At 37.7% G+C, this 22,397-nt stretch overlaps 2 protein-coding genes across 3 annotated transcripts; both read left to right on the top strand.

The window, feature by feature from the left end:
- Positions 1 to 2,648: 2,648 nt before the first annotated feature.
- LOC103476976 (inhibitor of nuclear factor kappa-B kinase subunit alpha-like) lies at positions 2,649 to 11,625 on the top strand. Its single transcript, XM_008429757.2, has 22 exons — positions 2,649 to 2,936; positions 3,665 to 3,787; positions 3,880 to 3,974; positions 4,102 to 4,219; positions 4,304 to 4,373; positions 4,456 to 4,544; positions 4,649 to 4,738; positions 4,824 to 4,948; positions 5,984 to 6,091; positions 6,183 to 6,318; positions 6,416 to 6,616; positions 7,649 to 7,751; positions 8,194 to 8,317; positions 8,391 to 8,542; positions 8,634 to 8,695; positions 8,788 to 8,897; positions 9,099 to 9,148; positions 9,811 to 9,919; positions 10,016 to 10,163; positions 10,246 to 10,289; positions 10,748 to 10,847; positions 11,273 to 11,625. Exons 2-22 carry the CDS (start codon positions 3,683 to 3,685, stop codon positions 11,324 to 11,326), a joined length of 2,193 nt encoding a protein of 730 aa, XP_008427979.1. The 5' UTR covers positions 2,649 to 2,936; positions 3,665 to 3,682; the 3' UTR covers positions 11,327 to 11,625.
- A 703-nt stretch (positions 11,626 to 12,328) lies between these two features.
- erlin1 (ER lipid raft associated 1) lies at positions 12,329 to 19,222 on the top strand. 2 transcript variants are annotated; one of them, XM_008429755.2, is made up of 12 exons: positions 12,329 to 12,431; positions 13,226 to 13,354; positions 13,875 to 13,956; positions 14,171 to 14,217; positions 14,320 to 14,381; positions 14,479 to 14,604; positions 14,721 to 14,794; positions 14,937 to 14,995; positions 15,190 to 15,281; positions 15,359 to 15,448; positions 15,526 to 15,605; positions 16,334 to 19,222. In XM_008429755.2, the coding sequence occupies exons 2-12, from the start codon at positions 13,242 to 13,244 to the stop codon at positions 16,511 to 16,513; spliced, it is 1,005 nt and encodes a 334-aa protein (XP_008427977.1). In that variant the 5' UTR covers positions 12,329 to 12,431; positions 13,226 to 13,241; the 3' UTR covers positions 16,514 to 19,222. The 2 variants fall into 2 exon arrangements, with proteins under 2 accessions (XP_008427977.1, XP_008427978.1); XM_008429756.2 differs by lacking the exon at positions 12,329 to 12,431 and adding an exon at positions 12,450 to 12,505.
- Positions 19,223 to 22,397: the final 3,175 nt, after the last annotated feature.

Genomic DNA, 22,397 nt, shown 5'->3' with positions numbered 1-22,397 from the left:
CACACACCCACACACACACACACACACACACGCACACACACACCCACACACACACACCCGCCATGCTCTTGTTTTAGTTTCAATATAAGATGTAGCATATTAAATATTAATAATTATTTTGTAGGATTGTTCTGAGTTAAAGATATTACACATAAATAAACTGCACTGACTTATTATTTGTAATATTTGTGGCCATGAAATAATTAAACATGAGGTTAATTTGCTACGTTTGGAAACAATTGTACGATATCATCATATTAAAAGTTGAAATGGAGCCTAAAACCCTCACGTCACTTTTCTTGAAGTAAATACCAATCGCAGCAACATCACAGACGATTTGCATAACATTTGTATTCATCATGACAAAGAAAGCAGCCGGGCTTTGTTGCACCAGCTGGTAGAACAGAACCGTAGCCAAGTCATCACATTTCGCCAATGATTGCATATTCTTGACATGTGCAATGAGCTTATTGTTTAGTTTACCATTGCAAAATTTGAAGTTCCTCTGAAAATCTGAATCATCTGTAAATGTAACACATCTATTGCACATAAACATGAAGTCTGGCTTAGACAACAAAATGACGTTATTTCAGCTTAGTAGTGAAAATACAACTGCCATTAACTTCTGCTCCTTTTTGTGTGAATTTCATAGCATTTCTTTATGGACTTTTGGAAAGTAAAGTTTCATTTCATTTAATCCAAAGATCAGACATATTCAGGTGTGTTCTTTACTGTAGTTTTTTTTCCCCCCTTGCTTTTAATGAAGTTAGTTTCATATATTTTCTTATATTTTCGATGTTCTTTTTGCCGTTTAATAATAACACGTGTATAAAGTATTTATTTGTTTACCTGTGAGGACCCACCAAGCACCGAACACTCACAGACTGAACCTTTTCTCCTATGGTTGCTTTGAATTAGATTAAAACCCATACTGTTCAATAAAATATTTACCGTACTTGCAGCCATGAATGCATGTGGCTAAAAGGGTTTGTCTCTGATTCATCCTTAACACTTCTAAATCTTTCTCACCCACATTTACCTGTTGAGAAATTTCCAAAGAAGTAAAGCTGATTGTAGGTATGATGTTGTCAGTAAATGAACAGCTTTTGTTTTGTCTTCAGTTTCTGGATTGGTTATTGCGCTACCCACCAAAGCCACTTTTTATTTCCTATTGTGGTTTGTTTTCTTGAGAATTTTCCCGTCAGTGACACAGCTGGGGCTTATTTTTATGGTCTGACAAAACTGTTTTTAAATTTACCATGAGATCAGTAGCCTACATTTTTAAAATCCACCTTGTACTCTGTTAGTTGATGTTTTAGTTGCCAGTATAGTGAGATAGGATATTTACATTTTCTGAAAATAAGCACCTCTTTTTCTCGCTGAAGCTAAATCAGACAAAGCTGGAACATTCATCGTCAATTGCTTGCTAAATGTTTCATGGCAATATGTCAAAAACGTTTTGAATTAGAGAATGATTTTATTATTTTGGGTAAGACCATTTTCCTTTTTCACAGGGAACTTTTTAACAACATTAATCTTTTCTGCTGTAGGTATTTATTTAAATTATTTAGACCAATATTTCTCATGACAACCGCCAGAAGTGAATGAACCACCAGCAGACTATAGCTAAATTTACTGTTACATTTACTTGAGTAACTTTTTAGGAAAAAAAAAAGAGTAGTTTTACTGCACCATAATTTTGACTTTTGATTGAGTAATAGTATTATAAAGTATCAACACTTGTACTTTAAGTTAAATGTCTGGCTGCTTTTCTGAATGAATAGCCAAAAATGCACCACACAAACTAACTCACCTAAAGTTTATGTTAAAGTGAAACTACTTTTTTACACAAGCTTCTGCGTTGCAATGTCATTGTCTATTAACCTATCTGAAGTCAAGTGGACATACGTTAAAGACTACATATTGTCACTGAAAGTACTTTAATCTATTCTAACATAATTGCCAACTGTAAGTATTTGTTTGATAAGCTAATAAAATAAAATTCTATGTTTCCTTAAATGTATTATGAAATAATGTCATTTGTATTTTTTTTTATAATTCCTACATCTTTTCATAGTTTTATAGTTTTGTCTTTCTGATCACATCATTTTATGTGAAATATCAATACAATTTTATTATCTAATTAGATGTTAATGGTCAGTACTCGAGCAATTGCCTTTTTACAAAATACTTTTATACGGCTACGTGATTAATTTCTCGGATGGCCACATTTTACTTTTAAGTGAATAAAAAGTAGTTTAGTACAAGTTTGGGGTTTGTAATGACCCCAAACGTGTAATTTGGCGCCATCTAGTGGCGGTGCCAGACTTCTTCGTCTGCGTAATTGCTAGGGAATTTCCTAACTTTAGTAGTAATAAAAAGTTTGTTCAAAAGTAGTAACAAAAAGTTACTTTTTGTACTAACAAAAAGTTACTACTTTTGAAGTTTATGGAACATAAACTGTTCCATAAACTGTTTATAGAACTGTTTATGGAACAGTCTATGGAGTTTATGTACTCTTTGTTATGCGGTTCTTACTTTAACGTGAGACAAAAGAGAATAAGAAATCTCAACAATTCAAACAAAAACACGCGCATCACATGTTGCACCAAATGTCACGTTTTTTCAGCGGTGTGAAACACGCATGCGCACAGCTCCGCTCCTTACTTTCACTTTATCGCTGACGTTGGAGTCGGTGAAGTCACTCTCTGTAAATTCCCACCAAAAACAACAACAAACTATACACGCAAACTTCACCTTTACAGTCATGGTAATCTGGTGAAGTTATCATTTGGCCGGGGCACCGTCTTCTTACACAGACACTAACTAAAATGAACAGAACCCGTGAACAACATGGTTAGCTAACTGAAGAGACAATGTTCTGACAGAAACAACAAGCGGTTTTTGGCAAGTGGCGACTCTAACCTCAAGGAAAGGTGAGTTTAAAAGGTTTGTAGTGCGATGGCTACCTTTAAGAGACCTATTGTTTAATATAATGAAGGTGTTTTAAGGTTTTTAAACTTTAGCGATACTGATATTGAGTACTATAATAACAGCTGACCAAAATAGCTTTTTAGCCCCAGTAACACCAAGTCTGAGGTGGCATCCTTTTATGGATACTTATGAGAGGTAAAATCTTTATTATGTTGTTATTTTCATGTGAAATATGGTGTAACAGTCCTTGTACAAATGTTTTTTTTTAGTTTTGACAACCCCTTTTAAGATTAGACGAGTGAATCTTAAAGCCATAAATTTGTTTCACAACTCGATAAATTAAACGTCATTGAAAAGTGAATGTATTTCAATAGTTTGACAGGATAAGGGAAACTCAAATTTCTTAGTTTATTTACACACAGACTGTCGATTTAAATTATTATGGCTTACAGCTGTTTCTCAGAAAATGTGAATATTTTCCCAAAAAACTATTTTTTTTAAAACTGAAATGCTGGCTTTTTAAGACATATGTCTAATTTTTAAGTTAGTCTTAGACATCGTAATGTGAAGAGACAGGTTGTTTCAACGTTTAGGCACAGCTGCAACAAATCTGATCACTTGATCTCCATAAACATTTGGGAGTGTATAGAGTTATGGGTGATTTATCGAACTAAAGCACCGATTCAGCTTCACACTACAAAATACCTTATCTGTTCCTTAATGTTTACAGTTGAATTATTTGCACACCATGGAGCGTCCTACCCTGAAAAAGAGCCCGACATGCATCAGTTGGACAAATAAAGAAAGACTCGGGGTGGGAGGCTTTGGACACGTCTACCTGTACCAACACAATGTACGTTTTAAAGAATCCATCTGTTGTCCTGGAGAGAATTAAGTCCAGGCTGATCTTTCTCAAATTATACTCCTCGTGTATTTTCGGAGCAGGAGACGGGCGACAAGATTGCTGTGAAACTTTGCCGCCTGGACCTGAGTATGAAGAATAAAGAACGCTGGAGCAGGGAGATTCAAATCATGAGGAAGTAAGGGTTTTAAGGGTTTTATTGTATGATTGCGTTGGTCATGTAGTCTGTTAATAATTTACACCCCACATCTCAAACTTGCCAAAAAAAAAGCAAAAACAAGTTTGTTGCCATTTTTGTTTTACAGGCTGAATCATGTGAATGTTGTTCAGGCCAGAGAAGTCCCAGAAGATGTGACCTCCATCGCTCTCAATGACCTACCTCTGCTCGCCATGGAGTACTGCGCCAAAGGAGATCTACGCAAGGTACCAAAGGATTGTTTTATACAAAACTTAAGTGTTTTGTTTTTTTAAACTTTGGAGCTTAACAGATCAAGTGATTTTATTTAGGTGCTGAATAAACCAGAAAACTGTTGTGGACTGAAGGAGAGTGAAGTCCTGTCACTTCTCAGTGACATTGGTAAAGTTTTCACTTTGATTAAAAGCTCACTTAAATTGCATATTGATAATATATGTAAACTGACTTTATTTTGTGAAAACAGGCTCTGGTATCCAGTATCTCCATGAAAATAAGATTATTCACAGAGACCTAAAACCAGAGAACATCGTTCTGCAAGAGATTGATGGAAAGGTTTGCAATTTTTTTATTTTCTTACACGTATTTTGCCAATATAGTGTAATGTTACTCCTTTGTTCAGTGTTTAACTGTATAAAATGAGGTTTTCTGCTCTGCAGCTTGTCCATAAAATCATAGACCTGGGATATGCAAAAGATCTGGATCAAGGAAGTCTTTGTACATCCTTTGTTGGGACTCTTCAGTACCTGGTAAGTGAGTGTTGCATCAGTGACTGATGTCTTCTCAGATAATAGTCCGAAATCTTAACCTTAACTTCTTGTGTATGCGTGGCAGGCTCCAGAGTTGTTTGAGAGTCAGCCATACACTGTGACTGTGGATTACTGGAGCTTTGGGACGGTTATTTTTGAATGCATTTGCGGTTTTCGACCTTTTCTGCACAGCATGCAGCCGGTACAGTGGTAAGTCAATGATACATAATCGTTTTATACTTGGGATCTTAAGAGTCCTCCAGGTTAGGTAGAATTGTTCATTTCCAGCAACTCATCAATTTTGATAAAGATGCAATGATGTCCACCGTATTATCCTGTGTAACCAACCAAAGGTCATCGCTGTCAAAGCTGGCTGTTCGTAACAAATGATTGGAAAGTTGAGCGGAATATTCTCCAAGCTGTTTAGACTCTGCCGAGAAACACGACAAACCTTCAGGCGGTCGCGCATATCATCTCTAACAAAGTTGAACTGCCTGCACAACCTGTTTACGGTCCAGGTGTTTCCTGATGCTGCCAGAAAGTTACACTGTCTCCAACCAAACGCACGTTTCACAAAGATGTTTTTATTGGAGAACCGAACGGTTTGTGGCATCAAATAACATGCAAATAAGAGGGCAGCAAATTTTCAAATGATGACTTTTGACGTCTTTCTTGACATGAACGAAACAGATCTGATAATAATTCAGCAGGAACATCACAGTACTCAAGAGTTGATTTACTAAGAAACCCAAATAATATTAAATGTGCTTCTCTTACTCTGAACAGATAAATAAATCATTTCAAGAAAGAGGTGAGACATGTTGCGTGAAAAGCGTAAAATATGGCCATGCAGGACTGCAGACTTCCATCTCAGGATTGTGGCACACTCTGCCAGAAGATAACCGCATTTGGCTCCGAGGCCAGAGTTTGATTCTTTCAGTTCCTTGATCCACTTGCTGGAATGTTCTGCAGTCAGTTAAAGCAAATACATGTTGAGCTTCATTTCTGATGACGACATGAGCTTGTCAAATAGGCTGGCTAAAAGTTTAGTAACGGTGACCAAGCCGTCTGGGAGCTGAGCCGACTTTTAGAGCTTGTAACAAATTGAAGCTTTCAGAAAGAGGATAAAGTGATTGAAGATAAGGGAGCCGGCACTGCATACGAGTCATAGAAAGGCTCCTTTTGAACATTTTGAGGGATTTAGGATTTTTTTTTTTTTATTTGCATATTTTCTTTGTTTTGAAGGATAAACAAAGTCAAGAACAAAGGTCATAAAGACATTATGGCGGTAGAGGACATGAATGGAGAAATTCGGTTCTCGGCACATCTGTCATATCCCAACAACCTGAGCAAGTAAAGACAGACATACACTTTTTTCGGATCTACCAGTGAAGAAAAACTAGTGTCCCAAATATGTGTGTGTGTGTTTTCTCTGTGTTACCAGGCCGCTGCTGGAGCCAATCGAGAGTCTCCTTCGGATGCTCCTACTCTGGGATCCTGCTTCCCGTGGCGGAGGTCCAGATCCAAAATCAAACAAGCCACAATGTTTCACCTTACTGGACAATATTCTCAACATGAAGGTTGAAAACATGATTTGTATTCTTGCCTGAAAGCTTTTATCTAAACTACAGCCAAGCGAATCTCTGAACTATTAACATTCTGCTTGTGTTGTTTCAGATTATGCACGTCTTGGACATGACGTCAGCCCAGCTGCACTCGATGGTTTTGGGCGTCGAGGAGAGTTTTCTCTGCCTGCAGCGCCGTCTGGAGGCTCAGACTCAGGCGCACATCTCTCCCGAGAATCAGGAGCTGCTGCTGGAGACGGGAAACACCCTCGACCCACGGTGGGCGCCCATGCAGTGTCTGCCAGACGGTTTGGTATGTGACACAAATAAGTCCGACATATAGTTGCTTATGCTGCCGCGGCAAACAGTGTCCACTCTCTTTAGCCACATGTTTTGTTGTTAAAATAGTCCTGTTCTTTGTCTTTGATTTGAAGCAGTGAATTCATCTTTGTTTTTGTGGAACTTTGCGTTTCTGAAAAGGAACAAGGTGTGTGATTAGTTTGCAATAACAAACAAAGCAGTGGATATGAAGCGAGCATGGAAATCGTGGTGTAGCAGTAACCCACATGTACCAAATAAATGCAGTGTCGTTTTATACCTGAACATATGCAGATTGTTTAGTGCTAACTTTTAAAAAGTGACATCAAAACTAAACAGACAGGACTGTTTCTAAACTCTGTTGTTTGGGAAGGTTAGGTTTTCTCATTCCTTCATGATAGACACCTTTTAAGAGCAATAAGGTATGTAGCTTGCTCTGCACTTTACTGAAGAAATGTCAACCTGAATGTTAGCATTCCTGGTATCAGCTAGAGTCCAAAACCAACTGACTGCACCAAAATGCTACACAGCATATCAGATTCAATCATGACTAGAGGAAAGTTCCCAACAGCTGCACTTTCATGGAGCATTCAAGTACAGCTCGTACACTAGACTGTCTTAATATCAAAACAACTCCAAGGTGATTTTATTCCCAAATGTGCGCATAGTCTAATTACAAAAATCCATCCGTTAGCCCCTCCTCCATCTCTCCCTCCCCAGTTAATTCTATTGTAGCCACTTTTTATTTGTCTATCTTGGTTGAATCAAACTAAAGCAAATACCAAACATATTTTGTTGTTCTTGTTGTTTGTTTAGTTTTTCTGTGTACCATTACAACCCTAATGGAAGCTATAGACTAAAATTTGTTTTCCTTCAGACTATCTGGCCATACGTCCACGTTATCTGGGCAATGTACTTTTAAATTCTATTACTTTATCAAAAACTAAGAATAGACTTGCACCCAATGTCAGTGTCTTTATTTTGTTTTTTTTCTTTTTTTAAAAGTTTTGTTTCTTGGCACTTTTAGCGCGGCTGGGACACCTCCATAGTGTTCCTGTTTGATAAGAGCCTTACCAAGTACTCAGGACCCCTGACTGCCAGACCCCTGCCAGACAGTGTTAACTTTATCGGTAAGACATTTTACTCAACACAACAGGATTTTTTTTTTTTACTTCTGGGAAATCGACAGTTAAATTTTAGAAATAGTTAAAATTTCTTTGTGTAAAATGTGAAAGATTTTGACTTTTTTATAAGACGCTGTTCAGACTTGGTATGAACGCACATTCTGACTGATGTAGATGACGGTAGTCAAACCTCCCTAGTCACACATGATGTTATAATCTGACCTGAATGATCAGATCCATGTTTCCTGCTTTGCTTGCAAATAAACACACAGTCACTCCATACAGTGGAGCAGTAACAACAAAATTGCATTTGCATTTCAGTTTTTCCCACAACAGCAAAAACATCAGACTGCTGCCAGCTGCTCTACACGTGTTTATTGTTCACTGAGATGTGTAATTTTTTTTAAATGTATTTATTTATTTTTTATGCCTCCTGTTTTATGCTCAGTCAGGGAAACAAAGACACAGCTGCCCCTTTCTCCTCTTAGAAAGGTGTGGGGGGAAGCCCTCAGCTACATATGTGGTCTTAAGGAGGACTACCTGCGGCTGTACCAGGGGCAGAGAGCTGCAATGTAAGTGCCTCGAAACGCCCTAAACACACCAACTCATTCGAACTTGCTTACTGTATTATTCATATGTCTGCAGGCTAAGTCTGCTGCGTTACAACTCCACCTTGACGCAGTACAAGCACCGCCTCTTCTCCTACTCACAGCAGCTCCATGCTAAGCTAGCCATCTTTAAGACCAGCATCCAGCAGGATCTCGAGCAATACACCAAGCAGAGCAACAGCGGCATCTGTCAGTAGTGATTCATTTCTTCCTGTGATGCGCGTAGTTGTTTTTCTGAAGACTCAAGTGAACTTCCTGCTTCTGTGTGTTTTATGTGAAGCCTCAGAGAAGATGCAGCGGGCATGGCAAGAAAATGAACAGAAGGCCGATGAGTTTACACAGGTGTGGAATCTGTAAACATCGTGGTGGCGTAACACAATGCAATGCTCTTGAAGAAAATACAAATCAGTGCTAAGGAATATTTTGTGCTGTAGGTTGCAAACGTGTCGGGTCTTGACGAAGAGATATTGGCGCTACATTCTGAAATCGTGGAGCTGCAGCGGAGTCCGTTTGCCAGGAGACAAGGAGATGTGATGGAGAAGTTGTCAGTAGCTTTTTTTTTGTGTCCATATATTTATGACATTGCTTCTTTCTTCTCTGTCAATTGACTTTTAAGTGTTTAATCCAGTGATTATGCCTAATAAAAACATTAAAGAGCTTTATAAAAAATTTATAAATGTTATAAAAAATAACACAAAAATTATAACCGTGGTGCTCACTTGTTTACTGTTTGTCTCTTTTCCAGTGAAGTAAAGGCTGTTGAACTCTACAAGCAACTGAAAACTAAATGCAAAAGTTAGTACAAAAGTTACGGATTAAAAACGTCAAATTGATGCTACCTGGAATTGAAAATAGAATAGAATTTAATAGAAAAAGGATTTATTGTGATATATTTGTTAGGCAGAATTCTACATAGCATTTATTTCAGTTTATTTTCAACATTATGTTTTATGAATTATTAAAAACCAAATTTATGTTAAGACCAATGAAAAGTGAATTTTCAATACAAAAATGTGAACCTGCTTTAAGTGTGTCCATGTATATGAAATATCTATTCTATACTTGATAAAAGCTCTTTTTAATTCAGCTTCTGGGTTAAAAAAGGCAGTTGGACTGTGATACACTGAGGTGTTATCCCAACTTTTTCTGCCACAGTTTTTCCTTCCACTCAACTTTCTATTAATGTGTAAACTTTCTTGTGGATGGTGTCCATTACTTGCTGATGGATAGCCGTTTTCCCTATGATTGTGATGGGAATAACATGGCATTGACATAAGAGTTTTAAATCATTTCCCCATTGGTTTTATGTAATTTTGGTTTTTAATTATCTTTAAGCGATTACCATCAAATGTAACGGCTGCGGAACACTTTAAAAATCGAACTGTGTGTAATTCCTTTTTATAATGTATCTGACTTTCTGAACTGAATTACTGAAATAACTAACATGTTTCCTGCAGGTAACGACCCTCCACATGGCTACAGTGATAGCTCGGACATGGTGCGGACGATACTCCAAACCGTTCAGAATCAGGACAGAGTTTTAAAAGACCTCTACACTCATCTAAGGTAATTTATTTGCATGTTTTATTCAGGCACACTAACAAACTGGTAAATCTCAGTGCAGCCGAATGGCCGTTTTATTGCGTTTCTATCTTTTTTTAGTGCAATCCTGATGTGTAAGCAGCGCATCGTGGATTTGTTCCCTAAACTCGAAAAGGCCGTTGTGAACATCAAAGCTGCGGAAACTGAAGTGATGCAAATGCAAACAAAGAGACAGAAAGAGTTCTGGTTCCTTCTCAAGATTGCTTGTGTAAGTGTGCTCAAAAAATACTGCAAAATGAAATCTAGTCATGTAGCTTTGTACCTTACAAAGTGTGTGGTTTTGTCTGCAGGCTCAGAGCAACTCTCAGCTTAAACACAAACAGCCAAGTGACGGGTAAGATCTATTAAATGCTCATGTCATTGTGTTGCAATTAATGTTATTTCTTTTCTTATTTTTCACATTTGTGTGAATTTACATGCTTCCATTTGTCTTTCACTTTGCTATTGGTGCAACTGAATTTCCACAATGAGGGACAATAAAGGATATTTCTATTTCTATACTGTGCAAAGACAAATAGCCAAAGGCCCCTCCCTCTGTTCATTCAACCTTGTGAAATGTTACAGGAAGAGAATAAGTGATGCTCTAGTAGCTAAAGTCTTTGCACAGTTTTCCCTTTTGAATAAATGCATTTAATAGTTTTATTTTTAAAATGTATTAGTAAAAATATGATACCATAGTAAATTATTTAATAAGTGTGGAGTATAACCACACAGCAGGTGATCTGGTCCTTTAAGTTTAGGATTGTTGGAAAGAGAGAACTTCCTGCAGATTTAGCCTCTTGTCTTTTTCAGTGAAACGGTTCAACAACTTCTGGATGAAAATCAGCGCTACCTGAATCATCTTACATCCCTGATGCAAGATGTCACCCAAGAATTGAAGCAAAATGTTATGGTCAGTACAAAGCAGCTAATCATTATGCTAACTGATGCGTAGAAGTACTGCAGGTAGGGAAGTGAGTCGATTAAGTAAGTTAGGCACATAACTCCTAATTTCTGCCTATTAATTACATTTTTCACTGAAAAAAAGGATTTCTGAGCCTAGACTTTTTTTTAAATGGCTGTAGGGATTGAACAGATTTCTTTTTTTCCCCTTTTTAAACACTTTTACTTTGCAATGCAAGAAGACACCTTTCTCATTTAACACAGTACACAAATGATCAACCTTTTAAATGTGTATTTCGCTAAAACTTAAATTTGAAGTTATTTTTTAAAAGTAATGAAAATGCAGATGTCTGACTCTGCAAACCAGTGTTACCGTAAGTGAAAGGTTGTTGGTAAGTGCTGTTTTAACTGGGTTTTTTTTTTCTTTCTCCACAGGATCAGGACTGGAGCTGGGTTGAGTTCGGAGCAAACAAAGTTGATTCTCAGTAGCTCTAAAGAGCTTTCAAAGAATGTATGCTTTGATAAGTACTTTTCCTGGGGTCAAACTATCCGTCATCTTTCTGTTTTGAGTCGTGTAATTACTATAAATCCTGTAAGACAATAATATATGAAACATCATGACAAAGTAAGCTATGCATGTTTTAGGTTCATATATTACAGAATGTTAACAAATGTCAGCTAGAACGTATTTATTTTTTCCGAAATTAATTTGAGTTTGACACTGTTTTCGATAAAACTGTGCACGGTGAAATATGAAGAGTTTTATAAATGTTGGAAACATGCAATGATTCACCTCTGTTTTCTTAATTGCTTACCTCTTTTAACTGTAAACGCAAACCAATTAAAGGCTGCTGGTAATATTTTCAGAAAGGAGATGAGAGAACAGAGCTAAAGATAAATTCAAAATGCTAGGTTAAAAGAATGAGCATAATATAAGAGACATAACCATCTCATGAGAAATCATGTGAAATACTTTTCTCAACTGTAAAGGGTTGGGATTGCAGAATGAGCGTGAGATTGATTTATTTACAGCCCAAATGGTGGCAGTTCTTAGTTTTGATGCAATTAATGAAAAAGTGTGTGTGTGGGGGGGGGCAGGTGGAGGAGATTTTTATTTTGTGACTTGCTGATTAGCACTCCTCAAAGCCAAGCAAAAGAAAATTGGCTGGTTCTGATATCTATATATTTTCAATGCATCACCCATGATTACTCTTATCTCCACTGAAAAACCTAAAGGAAAACAGCATTTCCGAGGATGGAAAAAATAACATTCTTTCAGGAGCTGAAAGGTTAACTGTCAACGTGCCTGCACCCAATCTCAAAAATATTCTTATCTTAGAAAAATAAACTTCAACCCGCATACTTACGCTTTCACTTTAAGCATCAAGTGTTGTACAGAAGAAAGAACAGTTCAGGAGCCGAAAGACCCGGTTTTTTATGTTGATCTGCGCCTAAAGATCCGGATCTCAGAAAGCATTCGGAATTCCCAGCCCAGCCCAGGATCGCTGACAGAAAGCTGCGGGAGGAGGAGGCGGTGTGAGGGGGATGGGTCACTGAAAGATAAAACCAGAGGCGGCGACGGTTCGATATTGTGGTAAATTTATGTCAATAGCCAATCGTTTACTTTGTCGCTTACATGGTTATGTTTATGTTTCAGCAATGTAGAAGGTGAGGTAGTTTGTTAGCTTTCTGCTAAAGTTAGCGTTAAGCTTAATATGCTGACAGTTGCTGACTTCCGAACAAGATAATGAGAGCTAGCTAGCTAAGTCTGCCTACCAGGCTAGCCTGATCAAATTAATGCTCGGTCAGCGTCTCTTATCTGCTGTGTTGACTGCTCTGACTGATGCATAGGTGTAGTAAAAATGTGCTATCCTGTTATTTCAAATTATATTGAACAGTTTCAGTATTGTACTCATCCTGCAAGCTAATCATTTCTTGTTAGCATTAGCCTAGCCTTACCTAAACTCACCTGACTTGACGATAGGATACATTATACTTGCTGGGTGAAAGGTTGTGCTGTGGGGATCTCCAAAATGCAAATGAAGGATATTGTAGGCCAGTTTTTACGTCTGTTTAAATTGAACTGTGGGCTTCATCTACAAATAATGTCTTTGTTTTATCTTTATCATCAAGGTCTCATGGGTCAATATTTCCTCTGCAGCTTTTGGTTGCCTTGTGTAACAGATTGGACGGGACAATATGTTACTTACAGGTCACAAGATGCATCGAAACCTTTCAATATCAGACTTTCAGCATTACTTTGAGCAATAGTTGGCCAGGAAATGGGAAGTGGCTGGGACCTTGTCTGCAGACAGTTTCTGAACGCATCTGTTAATTTATGGTTTGATTGACACACACAGCTGTTTATGCTTCTTTCTTTTCCTGAAGGTGACAGCAAGTGAGGATGACGATGCCGCATGTAGGGGCAGTATTTGCAACAATGGCAGGGATGATGGCCATCCTTTTGCACTCCTCTATTCACAAGATAGAGGAAGGACACCTTGCTGTTTACTACAGGTATTGTTGTATGTAATACTATGGCTCTATTTGACACTTTTAAAACGTTAAAGTGTATGATATCACAAGTCTTTGCATTTCTCTTTCTACAAGATCAGTCAGAATAAATAAGTTGTCATATTTAAGAGGGAACAGTTCGTACACAGCTGTTGATCAGGATTTAACTGTTATTTCAGAGCTGATTAATTAGTGTTAACATTTTCTGCTAGTGATTGGTGCCATTCACCAGTATCTGCGTCTGTTCCCTGTTGATCTTTACAGTAATTAAGAGATTTCCTGATGATTGCAAGCAGGGTTTGGACATCTTGCCATGCAAATAAAAATCACAGTATCTTTCTGGTACTAAGAAAAAGCGTAAACTTTTAGTCTTTACTGATGACATCCACACAGTGTAGCCTGTTAGTTTAGATCAAAGTGCCTCCAAAACTCCAGTCAAAACTCCATTCTTTCTTATTTTTGCACCTATCCATCCATGTATGTGGTCAATTCTGACCTAAGAATTTGTTTATATTTGTTTCAGAGGTGGCGCGTTGCTGACCTCTCCCAATGGCCCAGGATATCACATTATGCTGCCTTTCATCACCACATACAGATCAGTGCAGGTAATTTCTGCTTCTTTTTTTTTTAAATAGAGGGGTTGAAAAGGTCTTAAGATTTACAACGTCATCACAGAGCCACAAGATAAAAAAAATTATGTTTCTGACAAATCATAATTCCAAGGACATTAATGAACTCGTGCATTTTATGTATTTGACAACATCACATTGTTTTTAATAAGATATTATAAAAATGTGTATTATTGGGTCTCTGTTTCAGACTACGCTTCAGACCGATGAGATCAAGAATGTGCCTTGTGGAACAAGGTACACTTACTGATAGAATGTCTTTTTGGAAACAGACCCCACATCCAGAAAATTATTTTATTAAAAATATATATATTTTTTCTATTCTCTTTCTCTACACAGTGGAGGTGTGATGATTTATTTTGACAGGATAGAAGTGGTTAATATGTTGGTCCCTTTAGCAGGTAAAACATGTTAACATTTCTTTTAACATGCACATTCACTTGACTATCCTCAGTCTGCATAGTTTTTGCCTTAACGTTCTGAATCTGTGTTTTTCAGTGGTGGATATTGTTAGGAACTACACGGCTGATTATGACAAAACTCTAATTTTCAACAAGATTCACCATGAACTGAACCAGTTCTGCAGCGTGCACACTCTGCAGGAGGTCTACATCGAGTTGTTTGGTAAGAAATTGGCTTTGCTTTAATGTAGTTTTTAGTTGTTGTTTTTTTTTCCTTCCTAAACCCTTCAAGTGGTATTGATTGCACATTGACACAATTTGCCTTTTTGTGTCTCACAGATATTATAGATGAGAATCTGAAGACTGCATTACAGAAAGATCTCAATGCGATGGCACCTGGACTAACAATTCAGGTATTTAAAAAAACAACAACAAAAAAAACCGCTTCACTTGAACTGTGATTTCTTCATTTCTCTACTTCATGACACAAAGTTGGTAAATGATTAATCATTGAACTAATAAATTTTCCTCTTTTTGTTCACTTGTTGGTTAAAGGCAGTCCGTGTTACCAAGCCAAAGATCCCAGAATCTATCAGGAGGAACTTTGAACTGATGTGAGTTTATAAACCTAAAGTACACATTTTTTTGTGAATACTGTTATTTATTTTAACCCACCCTCTCAGATGAAAGATGACAAAATGCTTTTAAAAGCTTTTGTGTGTGTGTGTGTGTGTGTGTGCGTGTGTGTGTGTGTGTGTGTGTGTGTGTGTGTGTGTGTGTGTGTGTGTGTGTGTGTGTGTGTGTACAGGGAGGCTGAAAAGACTCGCCTGTTGATAACGGCGCAGACTCAGAAAGTGGTAGAAAAAGAAGCAGAAACTGAAAGGAAGAAAGCCATCATTGGTAAATCTGTTGTTTTACTGAATCTGCTAATGTCTTGGTGCACAATTAACAGTTTTCTTCCCTGTTTTACCCGACAGAGGCTCAAAAGGTTGCTCAAGTAGCAGAGATCCAGTACAAGCAGAAAGTCATGGAGAAAGAGACGGAGAAGAAGATTTCTGAAATAGAAGGTTAGCGTCACGTCGCTGAGACTCTCTGAAGTCTCTGTGACGTCCTCGATGGTTTTAAAACCGTTTCTCTGTTTTAGACGCTGCGTTCCTGGCGAGGGAGAAGGCGAAGGCCGATGCAGAATACTACACTGCTGCCAAATCTGCAGAAGCAAACAGGGTAAGAAGATGAATAAATCACTTCTACAGTGGGATCCCACTGGAGTTACAGTATCATTGAGTAGCTCATTTTTGTCGCTAATAAAAAAAAAAAAAAAAAAAGAAAAACTGGATAATAAAGATTCAATGGTATATTTCTAATGGTTATTTCTTGTTTTGCTGAGTATTGGTTGCAACTAATGAAATCCCAAAATTCGGTTTCTCAGAATTAAACATAAGACTAATAAAAACAGATTTCTTTTTCTTCACTGACTGTGAAAACGTCACATCGGGCCTCGTGTGAAGGCCCGATGAATTAAAAATTTAAAAGTTTAATGTTTTATTCAGTGAATTAATGAAAGACTTATTTGTTTTGTCAATAAGCACAAAGCTGCTGTGTGGACAGGATTCAGTTTAGTCCATTTGACTGACAGAATATTTAAAAACTGCATATTATATTTGATAAATGAGGCCAGATGGCAATTTTATAGAAACAAACCTTCACATCCTCCTCCTACCTTTGACTTTTTTTTTAGCCTCTCGAAATGTAACGTTTTGATTACCCATAAAAATATCCTCCTCAGCTGAGTCAGATCCTGAACCTGTTATTAACTCCTCCCACCCTTCTCAAGTCGCCCCAACACCTGTATCAGGTTTATTTTCAGCCATGTCGTGCTAAGAGACAGCGCTAATATTTTCATGAGATGATCAGCATTAATAATAAGCTGTTTTTCTTCTAAATCTTTGCAGCTGAAATTGACACCCGAATACCTGGAGCTCATGAAGTACCAGGCCATAGCGGGCAACAGTAAGATCTACTTTGGCCAGGACATTCCTAACATGTTTGTGGACGGGACGAACGGCGCCGCTAAACCCGTCCCCTCGCCTACTTTACCCAAAGCTGAACCGGAACTGCCTAGAGCGAAGTAAAAAAAGTCAGAGTGAGTCCACAGCTGAGCCTCTGCACAGGGCAGGACGACCTGATGCAAAAAAAGCGGTCTTGTCACTGAACATGCGTTGCTTCGCCGCTAGTTTGGTGAACAGCAAACTTCAGTCTTAAATCTACATGGCAGAGAGGGAGAGAGAGAGAGAAAGTGAAAAGTAAGAGTTTGGGACACACGGTGTGAGTCTTACAAGGAAAGAGAACGATGTCGTCCTTATGTCTGGGAAGGTGACAAAAAGTACTTACACCTGCTTTTTTTTTTCTTTTTTTTTTTTTATAAATCAGTGCAGCGTTTAACTTTTGCTTTTGGAGCCGTTTTCATTACTTATGTGCAGCAGCTGTGATTTGTGATCGCCAGGAGTTACTGCTTTTCTAACCTCTGGTTTAGCTACTTTGAAACTTGACTGGTGACACTAATTAAGTTGGATGGAGATGGTTTCCAAGTAATTCAAGTCATCTGTGCCATTTGTTTTCTTTTAACAAGTTAGTGGTTGACTGTCCTCTCTTAATCCACGCCTGAGAACCAATTGATTAACACCTCATGTCCCATGCTGCTCGTGGTGAAGTTTTGGCACTTAGCCTGGTTGAATACAGATGTTTCAACATTAAAGATATAATAAAAATAATCTCAGCTGTTATGGGTCCTACCTTAATCTTCCTTTGACTCGGAGAGCTCGAAGCTTTGTGGAGGAGAGCAGTGGATAAATCAGATTGTTGGCTGTTTGCTTAAAATTTATGGATTTTTTTTTTTGTAATCTGTTGGTTTGCTGACTTTCTGTGATACTTACTGTGAAGGAAAAGGGACATAACTCATATTTTTTGTCTTATAAAACTAAATTAAGATGCTTAACGGGGAGTAAATCGGTGGAGGTGTGGGAATTTGTTTTGTCAGGATGTCGGCATGCTTGTTTGGTTTTGATTAACAGGGCTATGCATGTTTTGTTTTTGTTTTATTTTTATTTTTTTATTCAGATAAATAGAACCCATGATTGTCTCTTTACACAGCTTGTTCAGATGTAACTAAATGTAAATTCTCAGGACGGTTTATTTTAATCTAATCATTGTTTGATTTATTGTTGAGCAGCGCTTTGCTTTTACGTCAAAAAAAAAAAAAGTAGTAAAGCAAAACATAGTTTTCAAGAATAAAATGAACAACTAAAGGATGAAGGTTTGATTGCACCCGACACCTTTTTGTATGCAGACAACTCACAGTAGCTGTCTATATTGTGAGGATAAGGTTTTGTTGAGGTTGAAGTAATTGCGTAAAACTTCCAATTTTGTCATTGTTTACTTTTTCTACTCTTAAAATTTGACTGGAAACTTCCTTATAATTTGCTAATGACTGTAATGTTGATGGGTTTTCAGGGTCTAATGGCAACACACAGCTCCTGGTCCGTAAAATATCAGCAGTGGGTTTAAAACGGAACATTTTTAACCTTAACTTTGCTTTCCGTCCGTCTGAATTATTGTTTTTGTTCTCCATTACTATCGAGAACAAAAATAACCAAACTTGCTACAACTCTACAGAAAGTGAGGCTAATTGAATATTAGGATCTTCAAACTCAAACATTTAATGCATAAACTGAAGAAAATACTTGAGGTTTCAGCTCTTTGACTCGCTGGAAAAAATATTTGGTTGTTTATCGCTGTTCCTCAGAAGTGCTTCACTTCTGTAGCATGGAGTTTACTTCTGGTTCCCCCTGATCACGTATTCCAGCCTCCGGTGTTTGGTGGTTGACTGTTTTGTCTCTTTGTCCACATCTTTCTGGTTTGGGGTTCAATTGTAAGGCATTTAAGATCATTTTTAGCAAGGCAGCCACCATTTAACACACTACGTTTCCTTGTTTCCCCCTCACAGCTTAAAAAGTCAACTTTTTAATCAAAGTACCATGAGAATATTTCTGTTGCGCTCAGGTTTCATTGACCAATACATCAAATTGAAAGCTCGCTGCTTCTGCCCTTAAACAAGGGCCGCTCTCATAATGAACGACTCGGCAACATGAACGCTCATGGCTGTCGTCTCTGTTGGTTTTCTATTACTCCACTATACCTGCCAGCAAATTATTGGCTTCCACCCAGATCAGTGATTGGCCTGGTTAGTGATGTTGCACTGCTATTATTTTCAACACAACTGTGTTTGTTCAGTTTTATTGTAATTTAATTTTAATCTAATCCCAGGAACAAGCAGCTTCATTTTAAGATAAAGGCTGATATTGTAAGTTGGTGCTAGAATTTAATGGGTGTTTTTTTGGGGTTTTTTTTTAATGCTTTTCTTTCTCTTTAGGCTTCTTTAACTTTAATCATCGTTTGCTATACAGAATTCAAGCCTTAATTATTAAGGGGGAGGGGTGACTCCCAGAGATACACTCACATCTAGTTTCGTCCTGTAAACTTAAAAAAAGGCACCACCTGGATTCTAGTGGACTGAAAACGCAGCTTGCGGTGGACACTACTAATGCTCGTTTACCTGACCTCTACGCTCTGCATTGCTTTGGTGACGGGCTCAAATGTTGATGCAAAAGGAGGGGTATGATTCACTTATGAATTTTTTTTTTTTTTTAATATTTTGTACAATCTGTGAAATTGAAACATTGTCTTCTTGTTTTAAAAGGTTTTTATGCAAACATGTTTTCCAGTTTTGACAATGTTCTTATGTAATAAGTAAATAAATAAATAAAATAAAACCTATTTTGGTACCTCTCCTGTCTGGTTTGATGTGTGAGTGTGTGTGGGTTGGTTGATGGGTGGGTGGTCAGTGTGTAGTACTCCTCAGTGCCAGCAGATGGTGAGTTTACAGCGTGCTGAACAAAGGCAGCCAGCCTCATACATGGTGATAAAAAAAAAAAAAGGAAAAATTTAGCAAGTAGAGGGAAGTTGGTGAGAAATAGTCCAACTATGGGGTTACTGCATATGGAAAATATGCAATTTTTGAAAGGATGCAGAAGTTGAATATGCTTGAGAAATGGAGAGCGCTTACACTTCATACCCTCTTTAAAATCAGAAGCACTCATCTATGATTTTTTTTTTTTGTCCAATTTCCCTCAGTGCTGCATGTTGTCAGACTGGACTTTATCGTGAAATAAGTGACCAAGCCTGTAACATTAGCTGACTTCAATTTGTATCATTGGCCAGTAAATCCTGTTTAAAACACTGAAAAGTCTTTATTTTGAGATCTTTAGTAATTTTTAAAGCTTTTTAAATGTTTGCTGATTATTGGCTCCTTTTTGATCCCATCTCATTATACATCAGCTTCTTTGGAATCTAGTTATTGGTTTTAAATTGTCCTATGACTTTAAATCTGTAAAATGTCAAAGATGAGAGTTTGAGGATCATAAATTAGCATCTTTCATCACAGTTCTTTAAAAAGCTGTCAAATAGCAGCTTGGTGAGCAGTGTGTCTCCACTAATTTGTGGAGGACAAAATGCAAAGAACATGAGTATTAACAGTGTCCGACAGTCACGTTTTAAGGAGCTGCAAATAAAAACTGACTCATCCTCTTAAGGTGTGGCCAACGTGTTTTATTTATTTATTTTTTAAGCATCTGTACATTTGAGATGTATCGGGAGAAAAACAGCTTAGCCATAAATAATTTTCATAAAGACCAACTGGCAGAAATCACTGACTCGTCTACAATAAAACATGAAGATAAAAGAACCTTAAGTGTTATTGATTGTTGCTGCATCATCAAGAAAAAACTATGACCTTATGCAGTTTATGCACACATAAACTGCAAAAGGTTTATGTGTGCATAAACAGTTTACACACCTCTGTCAAAATGGGGTGTATATGTAATGTAACAAATGACACCAGAATAACTGTTTTAGGACTTTTCCTTACTCTGAATGTGACGTGCACCCTGCACAATTCAACTGAAACCGATACAGAGAAAAATGGAAAAAGGCTGCAATGATCAGGTTGCATATCCTTAAATGAATTAAATTGAATCATCCTTTGATTTAACTTCACACACACAGTCGTGTTTTCACTGTGGGGACTTTACATTGACTTCCATTCATTTTCTACAGCCTAACTCTTACCCACAGACCTATAACCCCTAGATAAAAACCATTTCCCCTCATGAGGACCAAGAAAATGTTTTAAAGTCATATAAAAGCTTAAAAGATGTTATCAAAAACTTGCATCTTAGTGCACAGTGTTTTATTTAACTGTCACACATACAGTTTACTGTGACTCATCACTTATAGATATATTTCATAAAACAGACAACATAAGTATTTTGAACAGCTTAATGAGTGATGGCTTCCTCTCTGGCCCTCTGGAGATCTCCGGCATCCTTTAACAATCAGATCATGAGTCCTTGCTTCCTCAGGGATTGTGGTTAACTGTTGTTTGACCCCTATTTATTTTTTTCCTGAGAGAAATCCAGTCTGTAAGTGGAGTAAATATGAACAAACTTCCATTTTGGTTCATTGCTCCACTGAAGGTCTGTTTGTTTGTCCGACAGGCTGTGCCAATTCATTTGGGTGGTCTACCCATTTGATATCCGTGTTTTTCTCTCAGGGCTGTGAGGGGTCGTTTCAGCTTCCTGTCTGACCTGTCACTTTTCTTTCCTTCCTTTTGTCCCAGATCTACCCAAGTCATATCCTCTAAGATACAACAAACCTTGGCACTTTCCAGCATGTCCCTCCCCAGTTCCATGAGGGCGCAGCCCCTCATCTTAGACCGAATCCGGCCCTGAGAAAGCAGTGTGATACCAGTGTGAATCATCCGCAGTAAACTGCACTTTCAATGGTTGCTCTGTTCTGCTGATTTTTCTCACATTCTTTTCCTGTGTGTGTGTTGTTGCTACTTCCCAGGATCCCTCACCGACAGAGCTCCTTTCTGCGTCTGTGATAATTATCAAAACATTACTCAAGACTGCTCTATAATTTACTTTTGTGTGTGTGGCTGATTCTTATCTAAGCCCCCCTCCTTACTCTCCAACGCTGTGAAAATATGTATGCCTTCATTTGGGAAAATGATGTCAAGTCATACAAACCATGCATTGTAACCTGGAAAACCGGATTAAAGCTACTAGCTTGTCTTTTCTCAACCAGTCAAACTAACTGTAGCTACAGTTACAAACCATCAAACCTCTAAGTAAATGTGTCTCTGGTGACATCACATGAGGCATTAGACAACAGATCAGACATCTTCTGTGAATATCCATTTGTGCATTTGCATTTTTCAAGTTTTTTATTTTTATTTTGGGCATGTTTTAAATCAAATTCTCCGTTCAGAGGTGTTTACTTACTTTCTGTATAGTTGCAGCAACACCTTAGCAGCAGCTTAGCATGTAATAAGAGCTTCAATTCAGGTATTATTTTTTGCCTCTTGACCCAGACTGCTCAGTTTGTTGATGCTTAGAGTAACGTGTGAAAATACTTAATGGATTCTTTTAGATCATTTGGCAGACATTAAATACATTAAATACATAAAAGCTGTTTGTTTGTGCAATGAACAAAGTAAAAGCCGGTAATCGGTTCATATTTGTAGGTACTGCAACTTCAAAACCGCTTAAATTCTTATAATATCTGCATGGAATAACAGACCATTACCCCTCCCCCACTCGCTTCTGCTCACTGCTTGTCAGCTGGCTGTAACAAAACCACAACACTTTTCTCCGCTTTTGAAAATACAGCATTTCTAGTCATGAAACAATCATATTGTGGAAACTAAAGTAACGCGACTGATCACTTTTATGAAAATAATCATTTAAAATTGCAATTAGCAAGCCATATGAGTGGCTGTATAATCAGCCACCTGCACGATTGTGATTCACAAAGCTAGCAAAACTATTCACCCAGATATTATCAGCTTGTGATACTGGTGTTCCTTCGTAAAGAGTACTAATGTAAACAGGTGTAATA

Source organism: Poecilia reticulata, linkage group LG15 (assembly GCF_000633615.1).
Source record: "Poecilia reticulata strain Guanapo linkage group LG15, Guppy_female_1.0+MT, whole genome shotgun sequence".
NCBI lineage: Eukaryota > Metazoa > Chordata > Actinopteri > Cyprinodontiformes > Poeciliidae > Poecilia > Poecilia reticulata.
The sequence above is the reverse complement of the archived record's forward strand: the minus strand, read 5'-3'. Positions and strand labels throughout refer to the sequence as shown.

Bases quoted from the DNA above. Each gene is read 5' to 3' on its own strand.
- LOC103476976 (XM_008429757.2), top strand. From the start codon at position 3,683: ATGGAGCGTCCTACCCTGAAAAAGAGCCCGACATGCATCAGTTGGACA. The intron at 3,975-4,101 runs GTAAGGGTTTTA...TTTGTTTTACAG, and splicing joins GAGATTCAAATCATGAGGAA to GCTGAATCATGTGAATGTTG. The intron at 8,318-8,390 runs GTAAGTGCCTCG...ATATGTCTGCAG, and splicing joins CAGGGGCAGAGAGCTGCAAT to GCTAAGTCTGCTGCGTTACA.
- erlin1 (XM_008429755.2), top strand. From the start codon at position 13,242: ATGACGATGCCGCATGTAGGGGCAGTATTTGCAACAATGGCAGGGATG. The intron at 13,957-14,170 runs GTAATTTCTGCT...TCTCTGTTTCAG, and splicing joins CCACATACAGATCAGTGCAG to ACTACGCTTCAGACCGATGA. The intron at 14,382-14,478 runs GTAAAACATGTT...TGTGTTTTTCAG, and splicing joins TATGTTGGTCCCTTTAGCAG to TGGTGGATATTGTTAGGAAC.